Source organism: Erythrolamprus reginae, chromosome 2 (genome assembly GCF_031021105.1).
Source record: "Erythrolamprus reginae isolate rEryReg1 chromosome 2, rEryReg1.hap1, whole genome shotgun sequence".
NCBI lineage: Eukaryota > Metazoa > Chordata > Lepidosauria > Squamata > Dipsadidae > Erythrolamprus > Erythrolamprus reginae.
The window spans coordinates 23869918-23880094 of record NC_091951.1 but is presented as its reverse complement, the minus strand read 5'-3'; the positions used below and the strand labels follow the sequence as shown (position 1 = coordinate 23880094).

Here is a 10177-nt window from a genome sequence, read left to right as displayed (position 1 = left end):
GAGATGCATTGAGCAATCATTTATTACCTGAATTAGCCTGAAACCAGAACAACCTCACCAGCAGGTCGCTACAACCAGAAAGAACCCACCTCTGCTCAATCCATAGGGAATTCAATTCAATTCAATTTATTAGATTCGTATGCCGCCCCTCTCCGAAGACTCGGGACGGCTCACAACAGTAATAAAAACAGTATAACAATGGAACAAATCTAATAATAAAATATATAAAAACCTCAACAATTAAAAACCATACAGCACATACACATCAAACATGAAATATAATAAGCCTGGGGGAGATGTCTTAGTTCCCCCATGCTTGGTGATATAGGTGGGTCTTAAGTAACTTGCGAAAGACAAGGAGGGTGGGGCCGTTCTAATCTCCGGGGGAAGTTGATTCCAGAAGGCCGGGGCTGCCACAGAGAAGGCTCTTCTCCTGGGGCCCGCCAAACGACATTGTTTGGTCGACGGGACCCGGAGAAGGCCAACTCTGTGTGACCTTATTGGCCGCTGGGATTCGTGCGGTAGAAGATGGTTGGATCACCCAAGATCCAACAAAGGTAGGATTAGTCCTCTACCCATCTAGTAACAGAACTCAGCACATAGTAGCTGGGAAGATTACATCACACAGCAATGCTCAACCAAGCATGGGAGTCAGGACAGACTACACAAATCCCCCTACATGGCCCAGTGGGAGCCTGACAACCTGACAAATGTAAAAAATAAGACTTTAGTAATAGAGTTCTTGAAGCGTGGAACTCATTACCGGACTATCCCCTAACCCCCAACATTTTACCCTTAGACTGTTCACGGTTGACCTATCCATATTCCTAAGAGGTCAGTAAGGGGCGTGCATAAGTGCACTAGAATGCCTTCCGACCCCTGTCCTATTGTCTCTCCTATATCCCATATATCTTCTCTTCTATCCCTATATATTTCTTCTATTCTCTCATCCATTATTTTATCCTCTACTCTCTCTTCTATTCTTTCTCTAATTCTATTTCCTCGAAGGTGTCCTCTATTACCTCCATTGTGTATTATTGTGTATTGGACAAAATAAATAAATAAAAATAAAATAAATCAGAATACAAGCTCAACTTCAAAAGCCCAGAGAGGGTATAAAATTCAGCCCACTCCACATCTCTTCCCCTGTTTTTTTTTCTTTACTCAACGTTTTCAAGGTATGTGATTCTGTCCCTCATTAAACTTTCTTTCCAAGCAACTACCATGAACTCAGCGTCTCTTTCCTCACTCGGAACTGAATCCAGGAGGATATTTCTTCCAACAGATATTACAGGTAATCCTTGACATACAACCACAACTGAGCTGGGCTGACACACACAAACACACAAACAAAACGAAGGGTGGGGGATGGCAGCCTATTCTTCAAATCTCCAGAGAATAGGACAAGAAGACATATCAGAAGGGGTCCAACATAGAATTGAGGAGAAAATTCCTGTGGGTATTTTATTTATTTAATTTATTTATTTGTTTGTCAAACAATTATAGGGTGGTAATTTGTACATATAAAACATTAGATAAGTAATAGAAACATAGAAGACTGACGGCAGAAAAAGACCTCACGGTCCATCTAGTCTGCCCTTATACTATTTTCTGTATTTTATCTTTGGGTGGATATATGTTTATCCCAGGCATGTTTAAATTCAGTTACTGTGTATTTACCAACCACGTCTTCTGGAAGTTTGTTCCAAGGATCTACTACTCTTTCAGTAAAATAATATTTTCTCATGTTGCTTTTGATCTTTCCCCCAACTAACTTCAGATTGTGTCCCCTTGTTCTTGTGTTCACTTTCCTATTAAAAACACTTCCCTCCTTGACCTTATTTAACCCTTTAACATATTTAAATGTTTCGATCATGTTCTCCCTGTTCCTTCTGTCCTCCAGAATATACAGATTGAGTTCATGAAGTCTTTCCTGATACGTTTTATGCTTAAGACCTTCCACCATTCTTGTACACGTCATTGGACCCGTTCAATTTTGTCAATATCTTTTTGTAGGTGAGGTCTCAAGAACTGAACACAGTATTCCAAATGTGGTCTCACCAGCACGCTATATAGCGGGATCATAATCTCCCTCTTCCTGCTTGTTATACCTCTAGCTATGCAGCCAAGTATGCTACTTGCTGTCCCTACCATTATTATCATTATTTTTAATGATAAAAAGTAGACAATAGGAACGGGACGGAAGGCACAGTGGTGCGCTTATGCACGCCCCTTACAGACCTCTTAGAAAAGAGGAGAGATCAATTGTAGATAGTCTAAGGTTAAAGGTTTTGGGGTTAGCAGTAGAAACCCCAGAATCAGGTAGTGCATTCCAGGCGTTGATTACTCTGTTGCTGAAGTTGAATTTTTTGCAGTCAAGTTTGGAGCGGTTGACATTTAGTTTAAATCGATTTCGTGCTCGTGTGGTGTTGCGGTTGAATGTGAAGTAGTCGTTAACAGGTAGGACATTTTGGTATATGATTTTATGAACTATAATTATGTTGGAAGGGAGACGATGGAGTTGTAAGTTGTCTAAACCAAGAATTCCAAGTCTGAACAATTACTAAGTAGAATGGTTTGTCTCCAGAAGTGGGAGACTTGCCTTCCATTGTTTATCCCCCCTCTAATTTTGAGTTATAGAATAGAATAGGAATATAATTTTTATTGGCCAAGTGTGATTGGACACACAAGGAATTTGTCTTGGTGCAGATGCTCTCAGTGTACATAAAAGAAAAAGATACATTTGTCCATCGTGGCACAACACTTAATGATTGTCATAGGGGTCAAATAAGCAACGAAGAAGCAATCAATATTAATAAAAATCTCAGGATACAAGTGCCACTGTTATATTTAAGTTTATATTATATTTATTCAGTGGAATGTCCTTCCTCCAGAAGTTGTGGGTGCTGCATCGGAGGAGATAAATAAGAGGAGACTGGAGAACCATATATCAAGAATAGTATAGGCTCCTCTGATTGGAGAATTGGTTTATTCTATAAGAACTTCCCGAACGTTCAGGGCTCGGCATGCAGCTAATCTTGCCAAGTTTCACTATTTCACTTGGATCCATTGCAAAGGTGGGTTGCTAAAAATCGAAAGTGAGTTGATGGCATATAATCCGTGAAAACGTCTTGGAAATGATAGACGGGACGAGCCTGTTTTACCCCCTCCTGTCGGGAGATGGCGTCAGACGGGCAAACACGGGCGCCTACAAACCCGTCGCTACAGTAAGCAGAAGCCTCGGGCGTTGAGTTTTTTAATGGGTTAAAACCAACAAGTACCGCATTGCTAGAAAGGAGCGGAAAGTCGGCCGGATCTGGCTGGTCGCTCACCGGAGGAAGGTGGCGGTGCCTTCTATGCTCTTCCAAGAGTCGAAGCAATAACTGGTGGGTGAGTTGAGGACGGGCTGGAGGAGACACTGGGAGCAAGAACCGGTGAGCGAGAAAGCAGAGAAGCAACTAGAATATAGAAAAACACAGTTGGATGTGAGCTTGGCGGTCCTGTAGTCCAACCCCCTCCTCCAGCGTGGGAATTTAGAGCGTTTCAGACAAATGGCTGTCTGGTATCTTCGTCCAAGTATCTTATTATTATTATGATATTATTATTATTATTATTATTATTATTATTATTATTATTATTATTATTATTATTATTATTATTATTAAAAGCCTCCAGTGAGCAGCAGCCATAGCTTGGGAATTCAAGCCCTTCCACTGGTCGCTGTCAGGAAATTTCCTCTTGTTCCTAGAATGCTTCTCTCCTTCACTGGTTTCCATCCATTAGGTGTTGTCTTGCCTTGTGGTGCTTTGGGAGGTAATCTCTTCTCTTCTCTTCTTTGTAGCAGAACCTCAAGTATTGGAAGATGTCTCTTCTAATCCTTCTTTTCACCAGAGTTGACCTACCCAATTCCTACAACTGCTCTTCATATGTTTTTGCCTCAAGCCCCCAGTCATCATTGTTGCTCTTTCATTTCTTCTCTTGAAACGAACCTTCCTGTTGGTAAGTATTAAGTCCAGTAGAGCTGACCCTCTAATCCAGTGTTTCCCAACCTTGGCAACTTGAAGATATTTGGACTTAAACTCCCAGAATTCTCCATCCAGCGAACGCAAGAAACCCTCATTTTCCCCCTCTGCGCAGGCACAGAAGGCTTTCCATATATCCAGAGGGTTAAAAACAAGAAAATGGCAATGTCCAGGTGGGTGGGCAGAGAATGATGCTGCTGCCGCTACCAGTTCTCAGAATCACTAGCAGTGCCATTACCAGTATGCCCGAACTGGGCTGAGCCATTACCATTTCACCCTGATTTAAAACATTGGTGAAACATTTATCTGAATTTCAGAGGTTCTACCCAATAATTACAGTATGAAGAATTTGTTATTGACCCAAGTCAACAAGTTTATTTCATGATTGAATGTATATTTGAATTTGGATCTCAGAGATCTGGTGTATCAAGTGAATCATAACATTAGAAGCTATTTCAGCATTGTGGCATGTTGGATTGTAATGTACGCTTTTTTCACATCTTCTGCAACCATTTTCTAAAGAAACAATTTTAAACTTACACTTTTGTTTTCAATCTTACAGATGAAGAGAATAGCAATAAGAGCACTCGGGACAACTGAGAATAACCAGCAACTTTGAAAATGAAAGCAATGTCCTCAATGTGGGAAAACTTTCAGTTTTAACTCAAGCCTGCTGAATCATTGGAGCGCTGAGAATAATCAGCAACTTTGAAATTGAAAGCAAATTGAGCCTTCAGAAAAGCCCACAATTCTCCAGGTGATGAGAGACAAAGGGGAGAAAATCAAGAAGAGATTTCAAATTTGAAAAACTATTGTGTGCAGAACTCGACAATAGATTATATGAAAAAGTCAAAGGAGATTATATTTTTCGATTCAGAAAAAGAGAGTAATATCTAGAAGTGAGTGGGTAGGAAAAAGACAATTGGAGGGCCACAAAAGATAGACTCTAATGCAGGTCTGTAAACAGTAATGCAGGCCTTTCTCTCTGCGGAATAAAACAATAGTTTGAATCAAAGCTCCGTGCAACCAAAGATCACATGTATTTCAAGCATCAGAGGGGCAGACAGCTGATTGTGGCAAAATTTCAGTCAGAATTCCAACCTGATGGTACACTAGAGGATGTACAAAGTAAAGAAATCATATAACTGTCCTGATTGTGGGAAAGGTTTCAGTTTCAATTCAAGACTGGTGATTCATCAAAGGACTCACACAGGAGAGAAACCTTTTGAATGTCCTGACTGTGGGAAACGTTTCAGTCGCAATTCAAGCCTGGTGATTCATCAACGGACTCACACAGGAGAGAAACCTTTTGAATGTCCTGACTGTGGGAAACGTTTCAGTCGCAATTCAAGCCTGGTGATTCATCAGAGGACTCACACAGGAGAGAAACCATTTGAATGTCCTGTTTGTGGGAAAAGTTTCACTGCAAATTCCCACCTGTTGGATCACCAGAGGACTCACACAGGAGAGAAACCCTTTAAGTGTCCTGATTGTGGGAAAGGTTTCAGTTTCAATTCAAGCCTGGTGATACACCGGAGGACTCACACAAGAGAGAAACCATTTGAATGTCCTGATTGTGGGAAAGGTTTCAGTAAGAACTCAAGACTGGTGATTCATCAGAGGACTCACACAGGAGAGAAACCTTTTGAATGTCCTGATTGTGGGAAAGGTTTCAGTCGCAATTCAAGACTGGTGATTCATCAGAGGACTCACACAGGAGAGAAACCTTTTGAATGTCCTGATTGTGGGAAAGGTTTCAGTCGCAATTCAAGACTGGTGATTCATCAGAGGATTCACACAGGAGAAAAACCCTTTAAGTGTCCTGATTGTGGGAAATGTTTCAATTTGAATTCCCATTTGGTTAGACACCAGAGGACTCACACAGGAGAGAAACCTTTTGAATGTCCTGATTGTGGGAAAGGTTTCAATCACAATTCCTACCTGTTGGATCACCAGAGGACTCACACTGGAGAGAAACCCTTTGAATGTCCTGATTGTGGGAAAAGTTTCAGTTTCAATTCAAGCCTGCTGAATCACCAGAGGACTCACACAGGAGAGAAACCCTTTAAGTGTCCAGATTGTGGGAAATGTTTCAATTCGAATTCCCATTTGGTTAGACACCAGAGGACTCACACAGGAGAGAAACCTTTTGAATGTCCTGATTGTGGGAAAGGTTTCACTTCAAATTCCCATTTGGTTAGACACCAGAGGACTCACAAAGGAGAGAAACCATTTGAATATCCTGTTCATGGGAAAAGTTTCAATCAGAATTCTCAACTGTTGGAACACCAGAGGACTCACACAGGAGACACCCTTTCAGTGTCCTGATTGTTGGAAATGTTTCTGTCATAGGTCAAACTTGGTGGTCCACCAGATGATACCTACAGGAGAGAAACCATACAAATGACTTATAAGTAATACAGGTGTACACACAGGAGAAAAAGTAAAAAATGGTCCATATTAGGCAAAAGTTGATCAATTTAGAGAAGGCATAAATTTCATTTTTCATCTGTCATTGGAAGTGTAGGTGAGAAATGGATTATTTAAGTTGGAGCCTGATTCATTTTACTGAAAGATACATTATCTCAGAAGTAGATCTATGAATGAAGGAAAACAAGAGAAAATATTTCTTTGATAAAGGAATACTGTATGGGGTTTTTTTTAAGGCAAATATTGATGAGTTTTGATAAGGCTTAAATTTGATCTTTGATCATTCACTGAAAAATATTAATTTGATGGAGGTGAAATGTCTGGTTTTTGTTTTTGTTTGTTTGTTATCAAGATCTTCCATCTCCATAGTGTCCCTCCAAGCCAGAGGTCCCCAAACTAGTGGCCAGATACTGCCCACTGAGACCATTTATCCGGCCCGCGGCAGTGCACAAGATTTTTCTGATCGAATCTCCCGTCCACTCAGTGCGTGCGGTCTTGCTGCTGAGCTTCTGGTGGCCGCGAGGAGAGGTGGAGAGCAAAGCAGCAGGGAGGAAAGCGAACCTGCAATTGGCCCCTTTCTTTCCCGCCTTTAGTGAGAGAAACTGTTGGTGCTCTGCCATAGGGAGCAAAAGTTCCTCTCCCTAAAGGCGGGAAAGAAAGGGGCCAATTGCAGCTCCGCTTTCCTCCCTGCTGCTTTGCTCTCCACCTCTCCTCGCGGCCACTAGAATCTCAGCAGCAAGACCGCACGCACTGAGTGGACGGGAAACTTCGCCCTCCCTGCTTTCCAGCATCTTGGTTCCTCCCGTGCTGCTTTTTTCCCTCTTCAAAGTTTTTGCTGGGCGAGGTTTGCATTTGGGCAAGGATTCGGGGGGGGGGTCTGCTGCAGAGAGGGAGGGAGAGAAAAGGAGAGAGTGTGTGAAAGACAGAAATAAAGCAAGAGAGAGAGAGTGAGTGAGAAATAAAGCAAGAGAGAGAGAGAGAGAGAGAGAAATAAAGCAAGAGAGAAGGAGAGAGAAAGCAAGGAGAAAAATTGAGAGAGAGAAGAAGAGAGAGAAAAAGGGAGAGAGAGAGGAGTCGGAGATAGAAAGAGAGATAAATAAAGCAAGAGAGGGAGGGAGAGAGAAAGCAAGAGAGGCTTATAGGGAGAGAGAGAAAAAGAGGGAGAGAAAGCAAGAGAGAAAGGGAGAGAAAGGGAGAGAGAGAGGAAGAGTGGGAGATAGAAAGAGAGAGAAAAATAAAGCAAGAGGGAGGGAGAGAAAAAGCAAGAGAGAGAAAAAGCGCGAGAGAGAAATAAAGCAAGAGAGAGAGAAAGCGAGAGAGAGAAACAGGGAGAGAGAGAAGGAGATTTGTTCATATGTTTTTTTATAGTCCGGGCCTCCAACAGTCTGAGGGACAGAGAACTGGCCCCTGTGTAAAAACTTTGGGGACCCCTGCTCCAAGCCTTGCCCTCTTCCACAGGATCCTTATAGGTATTTCTCTCCTCCCCAAGATCTCCAGAAGCCTGGTCTATCCATAGGGAAATGCTTACACCCAAGAGCCAACAAAGATAGGATTAGTCCTTCCCAAGGTCTCCACAAGCCTTTCCCACACACACACAGATTCCCCAAAGGCTTTATCCTCTCCTGCTGTGTCCCCCCAGTACTTAGGCCTAACTCCCACCCCACTAGGCCTCACAGCCTCCTCCATACCCTTGGAATATCTCTGAACCTAATGTTGATGAAAAAGGCCAGGACCCGCATCCGATGGCCACATGGCTATGTGCTGGAAAAAGCCATTATTTTCAGTGTGCCTGGGATTCAACCTTGGGCGGGCCATGGGATGGATTTGTGGATACAGCTGGCTAGCACTGATCAGCCCATAAATTTTAGAATGACTTGTGTAATGTTTTTGTTACTACCAATATAATTTGGTAGTAAAGATAGAGATGAGAAAAGAAAGCACTGCGTGCAAAGTTGGTGTATGAATGAGAGTACAAAGAGAAATAAAGAAGAAGATATTGTGTTTTTGCAAAGAGATGCATTGAGCAATCATTTATTACCTGAATTAGCCTGAAACCAGAACAACCTCACCAGCAGGTCGCTACAACCAGAAAGAACCCACCTCTGCTCAATCCATAGGGAATTCAATTCAATTCAATTTATTAGATTCGTATGCCGCCCCTCTCCGAAGACTCGGGACGGCTCACAACAGTAATAAAAACAGTATAACAATGGAACAAATCTAATAATAAAATATATAAAAACCTCAACAATTAAAAACCATACAGCACATACACATCAAACATGAAATATAATAAGCCTGGGGGAGATGTCTTAGTTCCCCCATGCTTGGTGATATAGGTGGGTCTTCAGTAACTTGCGAAAGACAAGGAGGGTGGGGCCGTTCTAATCTCCGGGGGAAGTTGATTCCAGAAGGCTGGGGCTGCCACAGAGAAGGCTCTTCTCCTGGGGCCCGCCAAACGACATTGTTTGGTCGACGGGACCCGGAGAAGGCCAACTCTGTGTGACCTTATTGGCCGCTGGGATTCGTGCGGTAGAAGATGGTTGGATCACCCAAGATCCAACAAAGGTAGGATTAGTCCTCTACCCATCTAGTAACAGAACTCAGCACATAGTAGCTGGGAAGATTACATCACACAGCAATGCTCAACCAAGCATGGGAGTCAGGACAGACTACACAAATCCCCCTACATGGCCCAGTGGGAGCCTGACAACCTGACAACTGTAAAAAATACGACTTTAGTAATAGAGTTGTTGAAGCGTGGAACTCATTACTGGACTATCCCCTAATCCCCAACATTTTACCCTTAGACTGTCCACGGTTGACCTATCCATATTCCTAAGAGGTCAGTAAGGGGCGTGCATAAGTGCACTAGAATGCCTTCCGACCCCTGTCCTATTGTCTCTCCTATATCCCATATATCTTCTCTTCTATCCCTATATATTTCTTCTATTCTCTCATCCATTATTTTATCCTCTACTCTCTCTTCTATTCTTTCTCTAATTCTATTTCCTCGAAGGTGTCCTCTATTACCTCCATTGTGTATTATTGTGTATTGGACAAAATAAATAAATAAAAATAAAATAAATCAGAATACAAGCTCAACTTCAAAAGCCCAGAGAGGGTATAAAATTCAGCCCCACTCCACATCTCTTCCCCTGTTTTTTTTTTCTTTACTCAACGTTTTCAAGGTATGTGATTCTGTCCCTCATTAAACTTTCTTTCCAAGCAACTACCATGAACTCAGCGTCTCTTTCCTCACTCGGAACTGAATCCAGGAGGATATTTCTTCCAACAGATATTACAGGTAATCCTTGACATACAACCACAACTGAGCTGGGCTGACACACACAAACACACAAACAAAACGAAGGGTGGGGGATGGCAGCCTATTCTTCAAATCTCCAGAGAATAGGACAAGAAGACATATCAGAAGGGGTCCAACATAGAATTGAGGAGAAACTTCCTGTGGGTATTTTATTTAATTTATTTATTTGTTTGTCAAACAATTATAGGGTGGTAATTTGTACATATAAAACATTAGATAAGTAATAGAAACATAGAAGACTGACGGCAGAAAAAGACCTCACGGTCCATCTAGTCTGCCCTTATACTATTTTCTGTATTTTATCTTTGGGTGGATATATGTTTATCCCAGGCATGTTTAAATTCAGTTACTGTGCATTTACCAACCACGTCTTCTGGAAGTTTGTTCCAAGGATCTA

General features: G+C 42.0%; 1 protein-coding gene across 3 annotated transcripts; it reads left to right on the top strand.

Moving 5' to 3' along the window:
• The first annotated feature begins 3307 nt into the window (after positions 1 to 3307).
• LOC139159929 (zinc finger and SCAN domain-containing protein 2-like) lies at positions 3308 to 6983 on the top strand. 3 transcript variants are annotated; one of them, XM_070737398.1, is made up of 3 exons: positions 3308 to 3434; positions 3845 to 3999; positions 4585 to 6983. In XM_070737398.1, the coding sequence occupies exon 3, from the start codon at positions 5142 to 5144 to the stop codon at positions 6348 to 6350; it is 1209 nt and encodes a 402-aa protein (XP_070593499.1). In that variant the 5' UTR covers positions 3308 to 3434; positions 3845 to 3999; positions 4585 to 5141; the 3' UTR covers positions 6351 to 6983. The 3 variants fall into 3 exon arrangements, with proteins under 3 accessions (XP_070593499.1, XP_070593498.1, XP_070593500.1); XM_070737397.1 differs by having other exon boundaries at positions 3842 to 3999; XM_070737399.1 differs by having other exon boundaries at positions 3325 to 3390; positions 3842 to 3999.
• Positions 6984 to 10177: the final 3194 nt, after the last annotated feature.

What these genes read in the sequence shown, in the direction of transcription:
- LOC139159929 (XM_070737398.1), top strand. Translation starts at nt 5,142, where the DNA reads ATGTACAAAGTAAAGAAATCATATAACTGTCCTGATTGTGGGAAAGGT.